Genomic DNA, 24,588 nt, shown 5'->3' on the forward strand with positions numbered 1-24,588 from the left:
GACCAAGTGTCCGATAATAAAAAGTATCCCTAGAAAGCATTTTATTTCCCAAAGGTCTCTTACTAAGGCCAGTTGGTGTTAAAAGTGAAATGCAAAGCTTTTTATGTTTTGAATCATTGTGTGCGCAAGGATGTACAGCTTAACATCCTAAAGGTGACATTTTCAAACCATATTTAGGCACCTAAACAAAAACAGCCTAAATTTCAGAAGTGACAAGCACAGATCTCACTGAAATTAATGGGAGGCACAAGAGCACCTCAGAAAAACAAGGCCACTTTTATTTAGATACCTATCATTTAAGTGCCTAGCTTTAGACAGCCAGGTTTGAAAATTTTGGCCTAAATCACTAACAAGATAAGAAGTCGTCTTAAAACATAAATAAATATTATAATGACCTGACTAATGTGTATTTGTATACTGCCTTCCATAGAATGGAATCAGAACTGATCAACTAGTCTCATAAGCCCTATGCAGCACAGAGTTGACAGTCTCCTGAATTCAGATTGCAAAAGTTGAAAGAAAGCATTTTCAATTCCTGTTTAACATTTGTTCATATTTCAGCTGAGCAGCAGTTACATCAAATTGCGGCCAAACATTTTATTTTTGTAAAGGATACCTTGCCACTATGCTAAATTTAACAAAACCACCTCCTATTTTACTGTGCATCACCCTGTAAAAAAGAAACATCTGTAAGCTATAATAGGAGATGTAAAAAAAGAAATATTAAAAACAAAATGCACTCATTTACCTCAAGTTGTACTATACATAAACCAGTTCATGACACTATTGGGGGAAAAAAAAAGTTAAATGTGTTTACTTGGTTAAGTTAAGCACCAAGGAAGAATCTGTTTAGAAAGCTGCATGACTGCAGTCATTAATACATGTTACTATATTGGACAGCTGTTAATTTTAAAGCCTAAAAACCTTGGCATTATTCCATTACTGACATGAAATTTTATTCTGGTAGACTAGGGAAGCAAGAATACTTCAGTTTTATGCAGTTAAAAACAGCCACCCCCAATGCGTCATTAAGAGAAAACACATACGATAGTACTCTTCTAGTGCAACATAAGCATGACTTATTCTACAGAGATGTTCTCTGCCTTTGATTAGAAAGAATTTGCAAATGATGAACCAAGGCTCGGAAGACTAGCTGCATTATTTATAAGAAGAGCTGACTCCCAGCAGCCTTAGGGCCAATATATCCTATCAGGAGCTCTGCATGGCAATAGTGGACATGAAAGGAATGAATTTGAAAGAGAAAAATCATAAAGGGACAGGATATCAAATGTTTACTCCAGTCATCTTACAAATATTTAGCAATATGTTTGGTTTTATTGCAGTTGACATCACCATGTCAGTAGAAGTTTCTCATATTACTGAAACATACAGGGCCAGTTCTCAGCTAGTGTAAGTCAGTGTACGTCCACTGAAGTGAACCTTTGACTTCAATTCAGCCATACAGACTTACAGCAGATGAGGATATGGCCCACAGTTTGGAATCACTGGATTCGTCTAAATGGAGAAGAGAAAGGACATTTCGTTTCAAAATGGTTTATTCTGCAGATCTACTGCAGAAACACCTATTCTAAGCTACACAGACTATTAGTATACATACAATGTAAAGTATATAAACAAATAATAGTAGTTGCCAGTCATAACTATTCACAATTAGCAAAAATAAATAATCCAATTAAAGAGCTTACCAGAAGCCTAGATAGCCACTCTTACCACACCATACCATATCCCTTTAATCCACATCACTATCCTCCTTGAAAAAGCCCAGGAAGGTAGAGGAGCCTTGTAAAACCAATTGCTTAGGCTAACAGAGGGATTTGAATCCAGGACCTTGACAGTTAAAATGATGAACTTCTACCATTTAAACCATAGGACTAAACAATGTTGCAGAAACTCAAACCTCTTATGTGGACCAGCTACCAGATGGTGACAAAGATCCACACTCTTAAGATAGGTCGTCACTTCAGAGTTAACTCGAGTTACAACATTTGAGTTTCTCCACTTGAGCTAGCCTGCCTTGGGTGACAGTAACCACACTGCAAAGGTAACTCTGGCTATACTAGAATTACTGCATGCACGCAGGTGTAAGGTTACCAGATAGCAACTGTGGCAAAAAACAGGACGGGGGTGGGCGGTAATAGGAGCTTATATAAGAAAAAGTCCCAAAACACGGGACTTTCCCTTTAAAAATGGGACATCAGGTCACTCTACGCAGGTGCTGTAATGAGCCAAGTGAGGTATTAGGTCTTCTGGGGAGCAGCTCATGCAGACTGTCGTACCTGAGAACTCTCTCTATGCTGACCAGCTGCTCCAAAGCACCAAGTGGCGGGACTGCAATGTAACGCAGACCTGGGATGACCAGCAGCAGACACAGAACTTTCACCACCTTCCTGGAGCTGTGTGAAGAGCTTTTCCCAGCACTTTAAAGGCAGGATAAGCAGATGAGACAGGCCATACTAGTATGGAAGTGTGTTGTTATTGCTCTCTGGAAGCTGGCGACCCCAGACTGATGCAAGTCAGTGGCTAATCAGTTTGGCATCAGGAAGTCAATCATCAGTGCTGTGGTGATGGAGGTTTGCAAAGCAATTATAGCTTTAGTGAATTATAGTTTGGTGAAGACTGGAAATGTTCATGAAATAATAGTGGTCTTCGAGCAAATTGGCTACCTGAACTGTGTTGGCATCACTGGTGGTACAAACGTGCCCATTATCTGCATGCTCCACAAGGACCGCATGACTACATAAACCAGAAAGCATGCTACTCCATTGTTCAGCCGTCCTTGGCTGACCGCAGAGGGAGGTTCACATGCAACTTCATGGGATTCACGGCCAGGGACCATGATGCTAGTGCATTCCAGAGATTCTGCCTTTTTGAAATTTGACAAGCGGGGACTTTACTCCCACCCAGTAGGATATCAATAGGATGTCTGTGTCCTCTGTTACTTTGGGAAACCAGCTTATCCTCTATTGACCTGGCTCATGAAGCCCTGCCCAGATGTGAGGCCATCTGGCAGAAGGTTCAATTATACCATGTGCTGCTGCAGGATGGTGGTACATTTGGCTGACTGAAGGTCAGATAATGTTGCCTACAAACTATTTAGACTGCAGCTTCTATAATGCCATTCATGTCATTGGGGTACGTTGTGTTCTGCACGACATATGTGAGGTTAAGAGGGAATACTTTGGGCAAGACTGGAACAATGAACGCACTGCTTTACAAGTCTGATACAGGCAGCCACAATGTGCATCAGCTAAAGCTGGGCCTGGAAGAGAGAGGGAAATAACGGACTTCTTGGTTTGGAAGGTGAAAATAAGATAGATAAGCATTTACTATAATGGACTGCATCTATATGAGAATCATGTGCTTGTATACGTATTGTCAAGCTATGAGAGTATTAAAATCATAGAAGTGTAGGACTGGAAGGGACCTCACTAGGCCATTTAGTCCAGTCCCCTGCACTCAAGGCAGTTCAATACAGTTCCTCTCTGTCTTGTTCTCAAAGTACTTACACACCAAGGGACTGTACAGCAAAAGATTTTATTGAAAGAGTAACACTGACAGTACAGCTGTCAGAACGTAGTCAAGTGCATAGGGGGTGCAATACCACATCCCGTGTAATGAAAATGCACATAGTCAGAGTACTTGCTGTCACTCTGCAGTGCCTGCACAGGGTGGTGTGCACAGGGTACAGCTGACCATGTGCCCTCCCTCCCATCTATGGACTGGGTTACCCCTTATGCAGAGGTCACTGGCTGCAGGATATGTTAGTGTGGAGGGGAGGCAACAGCAGGAGGCTGACCTGGACAGGGTCCAGACCCAAGTTGTACTGAAACCTGCTGGCCATCTGTCCCAGCATATGCTCTGACAGATCCCTCTACTCCTCATGGTCCTGCTCCCTCATGGTACAATCATGGGTGATGTCGTCTGCAGCCACCTTCTTCCTCTCCAGCACCCCTCAGCTGCAGCCTGCTTCTGCCAGTCCTGTTCTATCATCTCCCTAGGAGCTTAAAAAGGCAGTCTCATCTACGGACAAAGTCCCTGCGCAGCAGGTTGTCCTTTATCCTTTTCCTTTTCCTTCAGAGGTTCTGGACCCTGGTGTTCACTGTCAGTGGTCTCCTAGGTGGATGTCTCACCTGCACTGAGGCAGATGGTCCTGAAAAACAATGCATTATTTTTCTGCCCGGGGGGGGAAAAAGAAAAGTTTCTCTCCTTTAACTTCACAGTGAGGGAAAAGTCACAACTTTTACCTCCTTGGCATTCATTGTCCTCCAACTTTGCATTTCTCTACTCTGAAGCTACTCAGTTCCAGCATTCCCTCCCCTGCCCCCGACAATGGCAAATGCTTTATACAGTCACATAATTTTTTTAATTTCATTTTTTAAAAAGGGGGGTTAGGGACTTGGGTGTGGGAGGGACAGGCCTGGGACGACAGAACATTAACCCCATGACAGTACTGTTATTTCAAGCTGTGCTGGCAATGGAAGAGGTGAACCTGCCTGAGATCACTGATCAGGTGTTCCAGGACTCTGGAAGATAACCACCCATCTATGCCAGGAAGCTGTTTCATCATCTGGTGAGTGATGGGCAGACTGATGACTGGGGACTAGTGAACTAATCTGGGCCGGTATAAACAGGATGCTGAACTAGAGGCAGTAACACAGAACTATCACAGATGTGCCTTTGCAATCTACCTCCTTCCACTCTGGCAGCCAGACCACAGACCAGTATTTCCAAGAGACTTTGCAAGTGCTCTGGATTTAATACTGCCAAAGACCATGCAATGGACTTATTTCCTAGGCTAGTGTTTTGGTGTTGTTTTTTTAAAGCTTTGGTTGCGTCCAAAAACATAATGCTAGGGTAGTGAGAGAAAAAACACATTGCTGTACACGCATTCTGCAGACATGCTAGTCTCACCCTCTCGCTGTGTCTGCGACCATTGCTCGGCTTGTATTAATAGCCATGGCTTTGCTCACCTGCAGGGGTGTGCACCTCAAAAAAATCACTGCTTGCATGTTTAAAATCTTGTTCCCCCATGCAGAATTCATCTTGGACTGTACATGTCCAGTTGGATGATATTTCTCCCCTTACCCCTCAAGTGAACCTGAAACCAGTATAACATAGAAGTCTGCCCTCCAGCACCCAACACCCCCCACTACAGTAACAGAGATTGGTCCTAAACAGGCAACAACAGCCCCCTTATGTTATCATATCCCCCCTAGCCATAACAAGGGCAAGTCACTCACTCCCTTACCCAACTGAGGTGATGCTGGTTCCTCTGCGGCATTCTCCTCAGTCCGTTTCTCCATCTCCTCCCCAAACAGGTCCTAGAAGTACTGAACGGGGTCAGACTGGCTATGAATGGACGTGGCAAACATCTGCTCTGCCTCAACTGAGACTGCTGTGGCTGGTGCTGACCATGGCTCCAGTTCCTCCTCTGAGCCCATGCACATTCCAGGGGGCCCTTGAGGTGTCTGGGGTGTACTCGGGCTCCATGGTTGGGACACTGCTGAGCACCTAGTGCAGCTCCTCAGAGAATGGGGACATTCTAGGGAAGTCATCAGGCTAGGCCTTGTGGTTCTTTGCCTGGCAGTACAGGTTCTTCATGAATTTTATCTTCTCTAGTCCAGTGAAGCCCGTCTTCAACAAGCTTACTGGAGGTAGCTTTATAAGACTTTTGATGTCTGGTCCTGGATCTGAAGCCATTCTGACTGGCCTCACACCACAGGGTCCACAAGAACATTGGTGTCAGACTCAGGCCAGCTAGATGCATGCTTAGGATGCTCTACCAGATGCCATCTGATCTGAAGAAGTGCAGAACGCTGCATGCTAAGGCAGTGTCTGAAAACCAAAGCAGGCTATTTATACTGACTGGAGGTAACTTTCAGTCCTGAACCAGGGAGCAGGTAGGTAAACACAACAAAGGTCCCAAGGGGAATTCTGGGACAGCATTAGAGACCTGTCAGCACTCAAGCAGACTCTAGCTGCAGCCAATGCAGTAGCTTGAGCATCTGCAGCACTCATTCTTCAATCAATACCCTGACAGGCCAGCTATCTTGAGTTTAAAACATCACTGTGCACGAGCAGACAGAAACAAAACTTAAGTTATAACTCAACATAACTTTGCAGCAAAGACAAATCTTTCATATGGGTTGCACTTGCAACACAACTTGATGGTCAACACATTTGAGATTTGTCCGATCAAAGGAGGCTTTGCTAGACTGTATAAATCTGTACAGTTGTAGGGCCAGTTTCTCTTTAAACAATGTTTATAAGGAAAGCATCAAGGCTTGGGGAGTTAATATTATCCCAGATTCAAATCATAACTGAGTAACTAACTCCCTTTCTGACCTTGGGGCAAGCTGCTGAATCTTCTTGTGCCTCAAGCTGTGTCTTCATTGCAGTTAAATTGATATCTACACTCAGATTAACACAGAGTTGTGTTAACTTGAGCTTTCGCTTACCCACTCCCCAACAGACCAGGAACCTCAAGTTACAAGCACCACTACACTCAAGTTAAGGGTTTGTGTAGTGGACGAGAATCAAGTTACTATAACTCAAGTTAACTAGGCAGTTAAGACAAGCCTTCAGACACCCAGGAAAGCTGGGAAAATTAAAAAAGAAATCTTGCACAGAATGAGATGTTGCATCTGTGCTGAGCTATTATGGTCAAATTAACAGAAAGCTGGAGAAAAACTCTTTGTTTATAAAACTTGGTTTGCTGAATGGACAACACTGAGTATAAACAGCAGATGTTTTGAATATTCTTCAAAATATTCAGTAGAGTCAACAATAATAGTTAAGAATGAAAGAAAGCTAAGCCAGTAATTCTTAAGGTAAACAGAAATACACCCAAAATGCTAAGCTGAGCTGGCCCCAAAGAGTTACTGTTAGCATTACTATGTTAGTTACCCTTAGTCTCAAAATGTAACATCCCAGAACAAAGATACAATTAAACCCTATGTAATAAACTGTAAATTAAACTTTGCTCAGTCTTTAGGGGCCAGATTCTTCCACGACTACATAACAATGGCAATTATTTCAAATTTTAGAGTATCTGATTGTGCAGAGACTAAAGTCAGCATTGTGTCTGCCACCCAAAAAACTACTTCTAGGGTCTGTCAAAGAATTTTTTTAGAAGGGGCACTTTTTGCTGAATGCAGCCTTTAATTTAAGTCCCAATTTACACTGATTTTTTAGCCTTGGGAACCATGTTGAAACGTTATATAAAGATGACAAGAAGTAATTCTTCTGCTCTATTCCGGCACTGATTAGGCCTCAACTGGAGTATTGTGTCCAGTTCTGGGCACCACATTTCAGGAAAAATGTGGAAAATTGGAGAAAGTCCAGACAAGACCAACAAAAATTATTAAAGGTCTAGAAAACATGAACTATGAGGGAAGATTGAAAAAATTGGGTTTGTTTAGTCTGGAGAAGAGACGACTGAGAGGGGACATATTAACAGTTTTCAAGTACATAAAAGGTTATTACAAGGAGGAGGGAGAAGAATTGTTTTTCTTAATCTTTTAGGATAGGACAAGAAGCAATGGGCTTAAATTGCAGCAAGGGAGGTTTAGAAGGACTTCAGGAAAAACCTTCTAACTGTGAGGGTAGTTAAGAACTGAAATAAATTGCCAAGGGAGGTTGTGGAGTCTCCATCATTGTCTAACCTGCTCTTAAAAATCTCCAAACACCTGTCAGGGATTGTCTAAATAATACTTAGTCCTGCCATGGGTGCAGGGGACTACTGGACTAGATGACCTCTCAAGGTCCTATGATTCCCAAACTTGATTTGTGCCCCAACCTGGAGGGGGTCTAAGCCTTTAAAACAAACAAAACACAAAAACACAAAACTTCAACATCACAGAGGAGAGAGGGAAAAACACTACTGAATATCCCAGACTTACCTATCTGTAAACTTAAATATGACATTTAACAACTTAAAATTATTTCTTATGTTCTTCAGCCTACCAAGTCTTGAGTTCAGGATTCCACATTTCCCTGCAAGCTCTGATATCACTAAAACATAAATGAGCACAAGCTATGGAGAAGACTCCCTGCCTTGTTTTAAGTGCTTGGGATGTCATCAGCTGGCACTGGAGAAAGACGGAGCCCTGAACTGATATTTTAGACAGTATACGCTTTTCAGTTCACCTTTCGATATTAATCTATGCAGGGGTTAAAGTGGACTGAAACACGTGGGGGAGCTCTCAACACAGCAGCCAATAAAGAGGTTGAGCTGTGGGGGAGCATTGCTTATCCAAGCCAGAGAGGAAGGCGCGCTTCTCTAAATCTGTCACATTATGAAAATATAAGTAACAATTCATGTAACACTTGCACTAAAAATGCAAGAAAAGATGTTTTATGTATATGGTATTCCTGTTTAACCTCAAACAAAATTCCTCTGTGCTATAGAATCACCAGTTTTTTGTGTTTTTAATTTTATATAGGAAAATTAAAAACAAAAACAAAACCACACCATGCTATAGCATTATACTAAGCAAAGAACATACACATTTGGTACCACTTACCTCCAGTTCTACTGATCGCCTGAACTGAACTCTCAGCACTTCTTTGATGGAATCACTGACATTTTCTAGCACAGCTCTGCGGGCCAGCACTGGAAATTAACAAGAGTCAGTAAGTACATTTTAGCTTAATCTATGGTGTTTTGGTTCAATGTTGCATTTTCAGTTGTTTGATGCATGACAAGGCAGATAATGAGGTCAAGTGTGTTGGAGGCATAAGACACAGGGATAAGATGCAGATAGAAGTGCAATTATACCCTGAAAAGGTGACTCTATAAATAGCTTCATGGATTCTGTGGTTATTTTCTCACAACTTTTTCCACATCAAATTTGTTCGTCTGCTAGTAAAAACAATTACCTTTGTAACAGATGGACTAGAAATTCAAACTGGATCTGAAAGGCAAACTGCGTTCTTTTTTATTTGAGCACTTGTAATAAAGATTCTGCTGTTGTAATACAGTTAACAATTCTGTAGATGATGCATAAGCCAGAATAGAATGCAAATAACTGTGTTGGATATACACTACTAATAGGCATTTTAAAAAAAACCCAATGTTATTTTTGTTTAAAAAAATAAAAAAAGCAAGCAAACACTGCACTGATTACACATGGAGGCAGACTGTTGAATAAGAAGGTACTTTAAAACTACTCACAGGTGCATTACTAACCATAACCACACTTTAAATTATGACAGTGATTATTGAAAGCAACTGTAAAATGGCATCTTGGTGTTTTGCATTTATTCTCCATCAAATATTTGCATAGTAAAACTGCTCTGTTTACAAGTCCCCCCCCCAAGCCCCCTCCCCCCATAATCTTTCTTAACATTAGCACAGCCAACTCGCCCTCTTATCTGGAAAAAAATGAAACTCTGTTCTTTCTGTTTTATACATCAAACGCGCACATTCTGACCATAAACCTTAAATGGAAGTTTTTTCTTGATTGACATCAAATATGGCTCCTTCACAACTGTAGTATATTAGCTTGGCCGTAACAAGGCAACTTTCTTTTTAAGCATACAAAGTCACTTTTCTGATCATAACCACACCAAGTCCAATTAAAATAATCCAAATACAGGTACATAGTTCATTTTCACATGGCAAAATAAAATGTTAAAGCTATTTAGAAAAACTGACTTTAGTTTCACATGTTCTAAAGTTTATTTTAAATTATGGCATTTATAAACAGTCCCAATATCTTCAAAGGGAAACTTATTCCACCATGCTATTAAAAGATTCTGCATAACAGTTCTGTAAGAATACTATAAATTTAACACCAAAATCATAAAGGAGCTGCAATTATGCCTACATGTACGCATGATCAATTTTAAAGCACCATTTGCACTCCACTTGTGCACAAGGGACAGGTTTTGTGCAGTTAAATTTTATAATTTGTATGAGCAAGGGATACAAACCAGGCTGTATGCATGGAAATATAGGCTGAGTTTTGAAAATCTGGCCCTTCATAACAACTACATGTAAACAAGTCTGTAGGTTTACATTTAGTAATTTACATTCCATGCTGTGTTCCTTTCAAATGTTCATTGGGCACCCATACGGGTGTAATTTAAATGATAAGATTAGCATTAGAAGGTGATGTTCATTTATGATTTTTTTGGGGGGGGAGGGGAAGAGAATGGGGAGTAGTTTTGAAATAATTTTAAAGAAAAAAATTGAAATAAAGTTAGCAATATCTTACCAGCCATGATTAAGTAAGTATCAGGAACAGTGATGTCACAAACATATGGTTGTCGGGTTGTGGTCATGGCAGAGGTGATAATAATAGCTTCAGATGGAGTCGTGGCCACTACAGCAGTAGAAGGGAATGAGGAAGTACTTGAGTTGCTCTCAGTAGTTGTACGATGGCCAACTATGCTACTAATGGTGGTAGTAGTAGCAGTAGTAGCACTTGTTCTGTTGGTAACTTTAGTCACACTAGTTTTTGTTTGTGTGCCAAATTCAGTGGAAGTGTTTATGGATGGAGGCAGCTGTGTAGGTACAAATGATGTGACCACAGAAACTGACTCTGTAGGTGAAGCGGTAATGCTGTTCACATCTGTATGCAACAACAGCGTATATGGATTTGTTGTAAAATGTGCTGTACTAGCAGTTGCCTTGGAAAGAGATGTCAAAAGCAATGTGTGGTTAGCAGTAGCACCAGTATCCTCATCTGAAGCTGTAACAGTTGAGAGAAGGGACGAAGATACGCTTAAGACAGGAGTTGTCTGAAAGGTGGTAAACCATGAGGTCAAGTGTGTTTCATCAACCAAGGTATTGCTGGTGAGAATAGATTCTGAGTCAGAAATGGACAGCACCAGTGTAGGAACTGCTGATTCAAGGGAGAAGAGTGAAGACTCTAACTGAGAGGTAGCTTCTGTGAAAATTGAGGTAAATGAAACTTCAGAATCCATTAGCAAGACTGATGTTCCTTCTAGTAACATGGAAGAGTAAGAGTAAAAACTTGATGATATTACTTCAGGATTGTGTGTGTTTGGAACAGAAAATGTATTTGAATAAAGGTATGAAGTCTGCCAGGGAGAGAGATGAGAAACCTCTACGCTTGTGCTGTCAGTTGCAGGAAACTCAGTTGAATCCCAACTAGAGGAATGATCAAAAACTACTGATGGCCCCAGCAGTGTAGGGAAGACCTGAGGTAATAGTGTTGATAAATCACTTGGCATTCTTGAATAAAAGGTGAATAAAGATGACCAGCTGCTAGGTTCAGAGAGAAATGGTGTTGATAAAAGGTTGGATGAAAAATCTGAAATATTTACAGAAGATTTGTCTGTTGAAACACTTGCAGGTGTTTTGTCAAGCAAAAGTACAGATTCTGAGGGCATAAATTCAGGTGATTCCAGCAGGCCTGTATGTTTGATTGTAACTGACAGTACATTCTCACTTGTGGTAAACACGGATTCAAAGAGAACGCTGGTGATATCAGAAGGTTTTGCGCTAATACCAGATGTTAAAGTAACAGTTTCAGTAATAGGGATGGGGAATTGAACAGAAGTGATATCCAATGATATTCCCTCAGAGGGCTGTCTGTAGGAAGGAAATATTGTTGTACTCATTATGTTAAGACCAACATCCACACTGTTTGAAAAAAACAAGTTTGATTCAGAGACTTCTATAAGTCTTGAAGAAAATGAAACAACAGGCCTTGACGGAAAAGTAGTATCAAAGATTTCAGGAGATGACTCCTCCAGTTCATACAAGTCAGTAACTACAGTTGTAAGTGGAGTAATGCCTTTTTCCCCAGAGGCTGTGAATGACAATGTTTCAATATAATCACCCGAACCCACATCATGTTCTGTGTGTCCTGCTGAAAAGACTCGTTCTGGTGGAACTGAGGCAAAGTCACAGTACGAACATGAAGCATATGGTCTAGTGAAAGGCACTGGGCTTATGAACTCACTGAAGAGCTCAACTTGACTTGGTATTTTTAAATTGCCAGGCAAATTTGGTGTTGTACTGGAGGATTTATGGGAAAACACATGTGTAAACAAGTCATTAGTAACAAAAGTATCAGAGTCAGTGGAACCAGCAGCTGAGTGAACTGGGAAAGACACATATGGAAGACTAATTGAAAACAAAGCAGGCTCCATGCTGGTTACCAAATCAGGTGCTGCCCTAGAAATGCTTGCAACAGAATAGGTCCTTAGATCCAAAGTTTCTGTTGCATCGCTATTCACATCAGGATAAGTTTCAGTGTATTGATCAGTACTTTTTGCCAAAGCATCTGGCATAACTTGGCTATCCTCATTCAGCTGTCTCGTAAGAACAGAGGACCCTTCTGAAGTAGTATCAAAAGGCAAAAACAGTGAGGAGTCTGAACTAGATGCATAGCTTCCATCTACATTTCCCACCAGTCCAACCACCACCTCTGATGTAGTGGAACTTAAATAAATATCTGTATTTGTGGGGTATAATAGCAAGTCTCTGCTTGTAATCGGAATTATACCATCTGGAGCAAAAGGCTTCAATTCTGTGAAAGCACGACTGTGACCAGAGGCAGCACGCGATGTTGTCATTTGTTGTGCTGTTTTCATTTCATCATATGGCAACAAAAGGACAGATAACGAAGGTGTTAGCAACACAGCTTCTAAGGTTTCTCTTGGTGACTCTACTGAATTATCTGAATGATACTCCACTGTAATAGACTTTAGTGAAGGAGTCCACTGTTCATTCAGAAAGGAGCTAATCAATCCATCGTCACTTAAAAATGCTTCATTGCTAGTTACTGTGACATCTCCCACTGGCATAGTTCTTCCTTCTGAACTTCTGCTCATTCTTTCTTGGTCAAATAAAGTCACATCAAAGGGAGTGGTAAGTGATGATAAAACCACATGAAGAAAATTATTTTCCTGGGGTTCTACTGTGCTTTGTGTTAAGGCCATGTGTGCTATGCTGCTTACTGTACTTTGATGCAGTTTAGATCCCACTGAGAGTAAGGAAAGATTTTGCTGCTCCAAGGATACACCATCTGAAAAATAAAAGACAAAAGTTTTATTACAGTAATACATTACATGAGGAGAGAGTAGCTTAACGTTACGCTCTTCCCAATCCACACTTGACCCAGCACAGCAATGATCTAGCTCAGGGATCGGCAACCTTTGGCATGTGGCTCGCCAGGGTAAGCACTCTGGCAGGCTGGGCCAGTTTGTTTTGCCGTCCGCGTCCACAGGTTCGGCCGATCGCGGCTCCCACTGGTTGCGGTTCGCCGCTCCAGGCCAATGGGAGCTGCGGGAAGTCGCGGCCAGCACACCCTTCAGCCCGCATCGCTTCCCGACGCCCCCATTGGCCTGGAGTGGCGAACCACGGCAAGTGGGAGCCACGATCGGCCCAACCTGTGGATGCAGCAGGTAAACAAACCAGCCCAGCCGACCAGGGTGCTTACTCTGGCGAGCTGCGTGCCAACGGTTGTCGATCCCTGGTCCAGCTAAACCCACCAAACTGATAGGATTTATAAAGAGACAGTGTGGGTGAGGTAATATCTGTTATTGGACAAACTTCTGTCGGTGAAAGAGACAAGCTTTTGAGCAACACTTAGCTGTTCTTCAGGTCTGTGTAACTCAAAAGCTTGTCTCTCCCACTGACAGAAGGTGGTTCAATAAAAGATATTACATCACCCACCTTGCCTGTCAAATAACCGGGGACCAACAGGGCTACAAAAACACTGCAAACAGGATCTTGAAAGGCAGTAGCTTTGTTTTCAACTGTCTTTTTCATATACTATAATATGCGCCAGCTAACATTCTAAGTATATAAAATGAGTAAAAAGGCACAATACAGAGTGAATTTGATGACAATATATACCTCCAGACAAGTGGCACCGCTATGGGCACCTGCATGGCCCCACAATATGCCAACATTTTTATGGCTGACCTGGAACAACACTTCCTCGGCTCTCGTTCACTCACTCCCCTTTTCTACTTACGCTACATTGACGGCATCTTCATCATCTGGACCCATGGGAAGGAGACTCTGGAAAAATTCCACCACGATTTCAACAGCTTCCACCCCACCATCAACCTCAGCCTGGACCAATCTACACGGGAAGTCCACTTCCTAGACACCACGGTGCAAATAAGTGACGGCCACATTAACATCACTCTATATCGAAAACCCACCGACCACTATGCCTACCTTCATGCCTCCAGCTTTCATCCCAGATACATCCCGGATACACCACACGATCCATTGTCTACAGCCAAGCACTGAGGTACAACCGCATCTGCTCCAACCCCCCAGAGACCAACACCTACAAAATCTTCACCAAGCACTCTCAAAACTACAATACCCACATGAGGAAATAAGGAAACAGATCGACAGAGCCAGACGTGCACCCATAAGCCTCCTACTGCAAGACAAGCCCGAGAAAGAAACCAACAGAACTCCACTGGCCATCACATACAGTCCCCAGCTAAAACCTCTCCAAGCATCATCAGAGATCTACAACCCATCCTTGACAATGATCCCTCACTTTCACAGGCCTTGGGTAGCAGGCCAGTCCTCGCCCACAGACAACCCGCCAACCTGAAGCATATTCTCACTAGTAACTGCACACCGCACCATAGTAACTAACTCAGGAACCAATCCATGCAACAAACCTCGATGCCAACTCTGCTCACTTATCTACACCAGAGACACCATCAGAGGACCTAACCAGATCAGCCACACCATCACTGGTTCATTCACCTGCACGTCCACCATGTAAAATATGCCATCGTATGCCAGCAATGCCCCTCTGCTATGTACATCAGCCATACTGGACAGTCCCTACGTAGAAGGATAAATGGACACAAATCAGATATTAGGAATGGCAATATACAAAAACCTGTAGGAGAACACTTCAATCTCCCTGGACACACAATAGCAGATCTAAAGGTAGCCATCCTACAGCAAAAAAACTTCAGGACCAGACTTCAAAGAGAAACTGCTGAGCTTCAGTTCATCTGCAAATTTGACAATATCAGCTCAGGATTAAACAAAGACTGTGAATGGCTAGCTAACTACAAAAGCAGTTTCTCCTCCCTTGGTGTTCACACCTCAACTGCTAGAAGAGGGCCTCATCCTCCCTGACTGAACTAACCTCGTTATCTTTAGACTGATTCTTGCCTGCATATTTATACCTGCCTCTGGAAATTTCCACTACATTCATCCGACGTAGTGGGTATTCACCTACGAAAGCTCATGCTCCAATACGTCTGTTAGTCTGTAAGGTGCCACAGGACTCTTTGCTGCTTTTACAGATCCAGACTAACACGGCTACCCCTCTGATACATAATACATAGAAAAATTCTGAGCATCTTTGAGGATTTCATTTTGTTTTGGTTTTTTAAATTAGTACTACTGAATTTCCTTGAGTTCTTATGCTCACCAGTAAAGTGAACACAGTGCACAGTGAAATAGTTATGTAGTACATGCAGGAGAATGATACCACACCAATCAAGATATAATGGCCAAGTTTTTGAAAACAGTTATGCCTACTGCCATCTGGACATGCATACTTGGGTAGACATCCAAGCACAGTACTGAATTTGCAAACACATTGCTGTTTATGCATGGAAATATGAAGCTCAATAGCCCAATACAGGCGCATGTTGTTATGTTTGTTGACTAGCAAATTGACACATGCAAAACACATGGAGTTCTTTGGTCATAGGATTATAGAAAAGAAGGGCTGAAAGGGACCTCGAGAGGTCATCTACTCCCTGGATATAACTTTTTTTTCAGTCAGCTCTCCCCACCCATCCACCCATGACAGTAGGTGGCAATCACACTCCCTCTGTCTGCACCACCCACAGAAAATTGTTAGAACATAAGAACATAAGAATGGCCGTACCAGGTCAGACCAAAAGGTCCATCTAGCCCAGTATCTGTCTACCGACAGTGGCCAATGCCAGGTGCCCCAGAGGGAGTGAACCTAACAGGCAATGATCAAGTGATCTCTCTCCTGCCATCCATCTCCATCCTCTGACGAACAGAGGCTAGGGACACCATTCTTACCCATCCTAGCTAATAGCCATTTATGGACTTAGCCACCATGAATTTATCCAGGCCCCTTTTAAACATTGTTATAGTCCTAGCCTTCACAACCTCCTCAGGTAAGGAGTTCCACAAGTTGACTGTGCGCTGCGTGAAGAAGAACTTCCTTTTATTTGTTTTAAACCTGCTGCCTATTAATTTCATTTGGTGACCCCTAGTTCTTGTATTATGGGAATAAGTAAATAACTTTTCTTTATCCACTTTCTCAACATCACTCATGATTTTATATACCTCTATCATATCCCCCCCCTTAGTCTTCTCTTTTCCAAGCTGTTATAGCTGTCCTATGCAGAGCACTTCATTTGGTTATTGAGACCAATTGTGCATGGCTGAGAGCAGCCAAGTTTTCTCATCTCTTCACAATCAGGCTGCTGAAGCAATCTTGTAAAATGGAATCTCAAAAGGATCTGGAATCTCTCAAAAGGATCCAATTTTATTCACAAAAAAAATGTATAGAATTCCCAAATTAGCCACGGGTTCTTTAAAAACATTTTTCTGCCTGTGGAGCCTGGACTACAGCAATGAATAGTCCATGAGACCTTTATGTGATGAGGCAATTTCCTGTATCGGTAAGTGTTGATCTCTCTCTCTCTATATATATATATAGCCCAATACTGCTTTTATTCATTATTGTACATGTCTCCCTGTTACCACTGCATCAAGTTCCCATAATGTAAGTGTCAGCAGTCAGCGCAGACACAGATATTACAGCCCACGAGTAGAAAATCCGGTAATTCCCTTTACAGTGTAGCACACTAGTGAGCACACCAACCTGTTTGGTGCACTATTGTACAAAACCTACTATACTTTCACATTGTCCTCATTTTAGGGATCCAGGGATGATGCTGGGGATCTTGTCCAAAGCACAGAGAACTGAAAAACTTGGTAACGTTGCTGTCAAGGTTAACATTCATGTGAATGTCGATGGGACAGTGGGCACTGCTAAGAGATGCCCTGCTCATGGCTCCTTGGCATGACATTAACTGTGAGTCCTTTCTCTGGGAGTAGGGCTGTTTCATGAGGTCATGTGTAAAGCTGATGTGTGTTGTTCTGATATTTAAACAACTGATACGTGACAATATTTTAAAGGACTTACATTCATGTTAATTATGATGGATCAAGGGGTATGTCTGCACTCAATGTCAAAGCTACACTAGAGTTTATTAATTGCTTCTAACAAGATATGAACCTATGTTAATGCTGCCATGTGGCCCTCTCTTAGTCTCCGCGCAGTATACTGTGACCATTTCATTTGATCATTACTCTGCACTTACAAGCCACTGATCGAGTAATTATTACTCTATTACTTCATTTGGAATACAATTTTACTGTTCCCATCTACCAGGATCCAACTGGCAATGGCTGGATTTGAGCATCTATGAGAAAAGCTGAAAGCCAACTGTGAGGCTATACCCTCATCTGAACATTACTTGCTTTCTCTTCGCATGTCAATTTCCCCTTTCATGGTGGTGTTCTGGGGGTGTGATGGAGCCCTATATGGCAGCTGTTTCAGAAACTTGTGTGAATCAGGAAGGCAGATTGTGTCTTGAATACGCCATGTGAGTTTCAGTATCCAAGTACTGACCCTGCAGCCAAACACAAGAGAGCTACCTCAGGACACTTCACATATAAAATATGCCATCTGATCACCCTGCTATCCCACCCAATCCCACTGCTGTCATGCTAGTGTTCATGGGATGCTACTTGCACACCACTGCAATGGTGCATATGACAAGAGAAAATATACACAAGGCAGTTTAGTGACAGAAAATGAACTAAACAGTTAAGAAATATAATTACATATCATCATATACAATGCGGTGCTTTAAAACAAAAAGTGCTCTATCGAGGTACAGTAAGTTGCCCAACTGGAGTTGTGTTTACATCCTGCTAGAGAATCCCTTTAATTCAATAAACTGTGGCAAGTCTTTGCAAAGTTAGCTCATATGTCTGTTTGTTACACTTTCAGACTACCAACACCACCACCTTCCAAAAATGATGCTGCTCCTTTTTAGTCAGTCTGGCAAATGCCCCAGTATAATTTTTCAACTGCTGACCCATTAATGTGATTAGTTTCATATCTGGTGATCTGAAAAATGCCAACAGATTAGAATTAGTTTGCAGGACACTACCAATAAAGGATGTGTGCTATGATAAAATTTTATTTGATGGAGCTCATGCACAGTATCTTGCAGCATATGCACTACTCACCCAGGTAAAATCTGAACTGAGTTTATCCGCTGAGCCTCAATACAGGCAGAAGCAGTTATGTGGCCTTGGGTCACTATATGAATAGAAAACAGAGTGACCATAAAGCATGGACCAAGTATAAAATCACTGCATTACAGTAAACAATCTTTTGATTGTAACTTCCTTGGGAAAAAAAATCTGTGCAAGACTAATACCCATACATAATCACAATTGTATCCATGATGATTTTCTGCTCAAATAGTTTTCATTCCATTATCTCTGTGAACCCAGTATATAGTGCAGTGTACCATATCATTATGAATTTTATAAAAGATTTTGATTCACTTGCATAGTAATTGGAATGATTGTGAAAAAGTGCCTTCCAATATGAAGGCCAACACCTTTTCTGCTAATTGCTCCCCAGACACAAAGCTTCAGCAGGTGCTTTGGATACAGTTCAGGTTAACAAACTCCAAGGTGCATTGCTCCATCAGAAGAAGCCTCCCTGACATTGATCCATCTTTTGACCTGGTTTTTGTGCTTCTTCTTAATCACCTCTTGAGTGCACAGACAATGACTAAAGAATAAAGTGACAGACTATTGACTGAACATTGTAAACGTATGTAAGTTCTATATCTAGTATACACACACAATAAGATTTACCTAGTGTTTCCATAACAGTCATCCTCTCTCATACTTTGTTCTCTGTGCACTTGCTTATGGCAATGCCAAACTTATCTTAAACACCCAAAGACTTTAGGGGAGGCAGTTCTTTGTTTTTTGTTTGTGACTTATATTTTCATCTGCATCAGCAAGACACGTGTATTAGGCTTCGTTACCACAACAACCACACCAACTATAAAAATGTATACACTATTCATATCTATTATGAAATGCAAGTATTACTACAATCTACTTACTGTGTGCAATTATGAGCCGATCTCTTCGCATGTCCTCGGAACACTGGTCCAAATCTATATCTGCTGATATTTATGCCCATTCCAGGGACTCTGGAATCACTTTCAATGGTGCTTGCACTACCTCTGTGCATCATCCAGAGATTCATTCTGAGAACTCTGTTGATTTTTGGCATTATGATAGTGATGGAAGAATGAATACTAAGCAAATTCTGCTGGAAGCAATTGAGAGTTGTTGCGGGACACTGTATTGTAAAAACAGTTGCAGTACTGCAAGACACCTAATGAGCATGCAGGCTGGCAATATAAGCTTATATATACAAATATAAGAAGGTGGGGAATGTTGCTTTGAATCCAGGCTGTGACTTTGTAATAGGCATTTCTTGTGAGGAGATTTCCATTAGTTCTTATTCAAACCAAAACAAAAGGGTTAACAATACAGTAAAAGCAAGCAAGACATTTGCCATGCTCTGGTGTCTTTAATGGCTTGAGAGCCATCTGACGGATGTCATGGAAGTGAGCAAGCTTCTGTAAGATGCTGTGAAGGATACTGAAGTTTTACTGATACAAATGCCTTGGAGAAGTTACTAACAGAGAAAGGATGAAAGTGCTGGATACTTAGACAAATGGAATGTCTAATAGTCTCACTTCAATAGCTTGCAAAGCTTTACAACAAATCTTGCAGGAAAGAATAATTACATTCATGGAGGTGAACAGAAAAGGGAACGTAATGCAACGTACATTTACCAAAGGTAGATTGTGTCAGACTAACCTGATTTTCTTCTTTGCTAATATAACTGATTTTTTAAATCAGGGAAATTCAGTAGATCTAATATATTTGGACTAGACTAAAGCATTTGACGGAGTACTACATGGGAAATCATTAGTTAAATTAGAAAATATGGGAATTAGTTCAATAATTGTAAGGTGGGTAAGGAACTAGCCAAAGGGAAGAAGGCAATGGGTGGTGCTGAAAGATGAGTTATCGGACTGAAAGGATGTTAATAGTGGAGTTCCTCAAGGATCAGACTTGGGACCAATCAATCAATATTTTAACAACCTTGGCACAAAAAGGAGCATGTTAATGAAATCTGCTGATGCTACAAAGTTGGGAGGCACCTTCAATACAGAAGAGGATCAGATTATTATATAAGAAGTGAACTTCAAGACTGGATGGAGTAAATGAATGAACAACAACAGAACAAAGGCAGTAGCCTGTGATGGTGATGTACAGACACCACATAAGATGATCTCTCCTGTCCCCTTCTGGCCTTAAATTCTATGACTATTTGTTCATTATTGCGTTTGAAACAACCAGATAGCAAGTTTGCTAGCCAAAGTTCTACATACTGTATACACTGCTGGGCTCTTAAGAAACAAGAGAGTACCAATGGCATGTAATTAATAATACAAATTATTGTTTTCTGCCATCTCCAGGACAACAGTGCATTATTAGACTGCTACATATCAGAATGGTGCGCGCAACTCATCAAGAATAGATAGGACTTGTCGCAGGGGCTCCAAAAAGCAGACAGACAGAAGAGAAAGCATAAAAATAAAGTGAAGTTCATGGAAGGAGGCAAGCCTCAGGTAAAGCATACTGCACGACAGACAAACTCCTCATTACTGCAAAGCAGCCAATCCAGCTATTCTCTGGGACAAAAACATACAGACCACCTGTGCTCTGGTATATTTTAATGTTATGAACTGCACAAAGTTATTGACTAATATCAGTACTGGCTTGTTTGCCAGAAATGCTGTTACCTTTGGACAACTATACTGTTACTGAGCCAGGCAATGATAACAGGGCAACAATCCAAAATCCACAAAGCTGATAACATTAAAAGTGAGATTAGATGGCTCAGGAAACAGAATTATGATTCTGAGCTACAGCTTGAAAAAGTAAAAGGAGAACACTTGTGGCTACGAGGAGATGAGTCACGGATGGCACGAGTGCAATGGCTTAGGTTGCAGACTACTCTTTAGTCGGTGCAGACATAAGGGTTTGCCAGTGAAGCCATGCTGATAAACCATCTTTAACATTAACTTCCAAACTACCCAAAGTAATGACTGGAGTTAGAACATAACCCACCAGTAATTCAAGTATGTCATTAAGGACTTCTGAGCATGAGAACATGATGCTCATTCCAACTGGTCGATCTACCTTTGGAGATTTCAAGTACGAACAAGATTATGGCCATACACCATGGTGGATACACCAACACAACCTCTGGTAGACAAGAAACATCAGTGCTATACCTTCCTATAACCAAATCAGAGGTATTGTTCCATAATATAGACGCCTTCTGTGACAAGTTACACAATGCTATCCAGCCAAGTGTGTGTCATAAGCCAGCAGCGGAACAGCCAACTTTTCATGGAACTCACAGGAGACATATATTTCTATGATCTTGCAGCACTCCCGCATCATATGCCCAATGTCATCTATAAACTGTCCTCCAAGGGAAGGAAGAATGATCTTGTGGTAAAAAGCACTGGACTGAGACTCCAGAGATCCGATTTCTAGTCCCAGCTCTGCCACAAACGTCCTCTGTGACCTTTGGAAAGTCATTTCACTCATCTGTTTCTAAGTTCTCCATCTGTAATATGGGCTATTAATTTCCTGCCTTAGAGGAATGTTGCAAAGCTGAATTCATTAATGGATGTGAGGTGCTCAGACATTACAGTGATGAATGCAACAGAAGAGCCTATACATTTTTTTGAAAACTACATTTTGAGGGTAGAAATAAAAATGCTCTCTCTTAGAGAAGCCAGAACAACCCTTGGAAGTGGGTAAGTAGAGGTCTGTAAGCCTCAACCAGGACCTACAAACTACTCAAAACAAAAGTTACTTCATGAATGATCTTTTGAATGTGCATGGACACAGTGACCTACACGTAATAGAAGTTTATTTGTAACAGTACATTCCTATTTTAATGCTCTTATTCTGTAGATAAGGAACAAAGCTCCCTCCTGTTACCATGCTCAATAACATTAAACAGAGACAACCACATGATAGTACTTAGACCAATACGGGAAATTATTATGATTAATGCATTACATAACAATGGATCCTAAATTATGACATGGTAAAGTGTTCTGCATGCAATGTACAAGTCACACGATTACTTAAATGTCGGTATGTTTGAGAGATAGCATGCCTCCCATTTCAAAAAGACATTTGCCAACATTTTCCCTACTTGCCACAGGGAGCAAAAGGAGATGGAAATGCCTGAATGCAGCTCAGGAGGGGACCATCTGTGTGCCTGGTGCAGAGAAATCCTCACCACAATGATAGTGGCAAATGCATTTGTAGAATCATCAAGTCTTCCTCAAAGGGTCAAAAACTCAAAGACTCTATGACTGTTTAATCATTTAACATTGTCCTTTCTGGATTAGCTGTGGTCAGGCAGGTCTGTGTATGCTGTGTCTTCACAAACCATTTACACAGTTCTCCTATCAAGTCTGTGGGCAAATTTACTTGGATGCCTGGCTCACGAGAAAATACCAAGTTATAGTGGCATTTGCACTTGAAAAGCAGGATGCCTGGGACTTTTTGCAGAGAGGCGTACAAAAGTAGTAAAGGAATGACTGAGAAGGGAGCTTGCTTTGCTTCTTTCTCTTATAAATCATGAAGTACTACAGCAGCTATATTAATACAGAATATGGAACAACTTTTTAAGTGCACCCACTAATTTAGAGAGCACGTACTAACCAGGAGAGTGGATCCAGGCCTTTTTGAAGTTTTTGATCTCTATATAATGGCATGCATACTGATAGAATATTACCTTGCTTGGGGACTTACATAACTGAACCATAAGTATGGCAAAATCTTTATAGAATGTCACAGAAAGTCATACTAGACCAGTGTGACAGGGCCAGAAAGGGTTACACAACTAGCAGGCTAATTGATCCAGATTCAACCTTTAGAGATGTGTTAGACAAGTATGTAAATAGTAATTAGGGCCATTTCATGTTACATAGACTAGAGCTTTGAAATATATTTTTAGAACATTAGAGATAATACTAATTGTATGAGTTACTTATATCTTGTTAGATGCTAACCATGTAAACAAATGGTTCCTGGCTATTATTATAGCTATTGATTCAGAGATCAAAAGGAAATATTAACATTTAGATGAAACTTGGGTGTAATAATGTCATTGTCTATATTTCTCTGACGTCTGTACTAAATGGTCTATGAACTGTTTAATGGATAATTACCTTATGCTGATGAATGCAACTAGTTACTTGTGTGTACATAGGAAACAGGTAGTTCTACTTCAAAGCTGCTGTTCTTCACCAAAGGAATATCTGCAGTCAGGAGGCTATTATAACTGCCAGTGATCTATATAAAGAAATCTTATGCCCAGATCCTTTTTATCTCAGACCTGCTTAAGCTTTGTGCAAGGGAAGTTTAGGTCGCAAGACTGAGGTCTCCAGTCCCATCTGGACTGCCCTGATATTGAATATTTGGACATTAGACTATAACCTGATGAACTGATTCTGAAAAGGGCTCTTTGCAAGTCTAGGGCTCACCATCTCTACTATGAAACTGACTTAAGAACTCTATTCCTACCCTACCTTTTAACCAATACTCACACTCTTCTTTTTTTAAATAAATTTTAGTTTAGTTAATAAGAATTGGCTGTAACCATGTATTTGTGTAAGATCTGAAATATTCATTAATCTGGAGGGTAATGTGTCCGATACTTTAAGATTGGTAGAACTTTTTATATGATGAACAAGATTTTCAGTAATCATCATCATATTTGACTTGGCTGCCTGGGTAGAAGCCCAAGGGGGAGGGATAGCTCAGTGGTTTGAGCATTGGCCTGCTAAACCCAGAGTTGTGAGTTCAATCCTTGAGGTGGTCCTGCTAGTGAAGGCAGGGGGCTGGACTCAATGACCTTTTGAGGTCCCTTCCGGTTCTAGGAGATTGGTATATCTCCAATTATTTATTATTATTATTATTTTGTTTTAAGGGAACTGTATTTCTGGCTTCTGGGTAACCAGTAAGGTATTGCAGAAGCTTTTTACTGCTGGCTTGGAGACTCTAAGTATTAGAATAACCACCAGTTTTGGGGATTGTCTGCCCCATTCTTTGCAGTTTGCCCTAATTGAGCAATCTCAGAGAGTGACACCCCACCCCCCGCTCCGGGAATCCCAGTCACAACAGGTTACTATATTTACGACACCAGTGCACACTTTTGAAATGCACACAGGCCATGCTCAATAGCTATTTCTCTGAGAAACTTTTTTTATTCCAAAAGATCCAAAATGTCTACACTATTTAACATATGTGCTTGTGAAATTTAATTGCAATGAATTAAGTTGCTTAGTCTACTTTCAAGAAGGCAAAAGTCCAGAAGTCTATGCTAAGTTTCAGCA

The 24,588-nt window shown here is 41.2% G+C and overlaps 1 protein-coding gene across 6 annotated transcripts in view; it reads right to left on the reverse strand.

Moving 5' to 3' along the window:
- KIAA1549 (KIAA1549 ortholog) overlaps positions 1–24,588 on the reverse strand; it is a 217,881-nt gene that overhangs the window by 84,134 nt on the left and 109,159 nt on the right. For all 6 annotated transcript variants that reach the window (XM_039519516.1, XM_039519514.1, XM_039519513.1 and 3 more), the window contains exons 2-3: positions 10,242–13,025; positions 8,547–8,635 (exon numbers count right to left, since the gene is read on the reverse strand). In XM_039519516.1, coding sequence (XP_039375450.1) covers positions 8,547–8,635; positions 10,242–13,025 — 2,873 coding nt within the window. The remainder of the gene's footprint in view (positions 1–8,546; positions 8,636–10,241; positions 13,026–24,588) is intronic.

Source organism: Mauremys reevesii, linkage group 1 (assembly GCF_016161935.1).
Source record: "Mauremys reevesii isolate NIE-2019 linkage group 1, ASM1616193v1, whole genome shotgun sequence".
NCBI lineage: Eukaryota > Metazoa > Chordata > Testudines > Geoemydidae > Mauremys > Mauremys reevesii.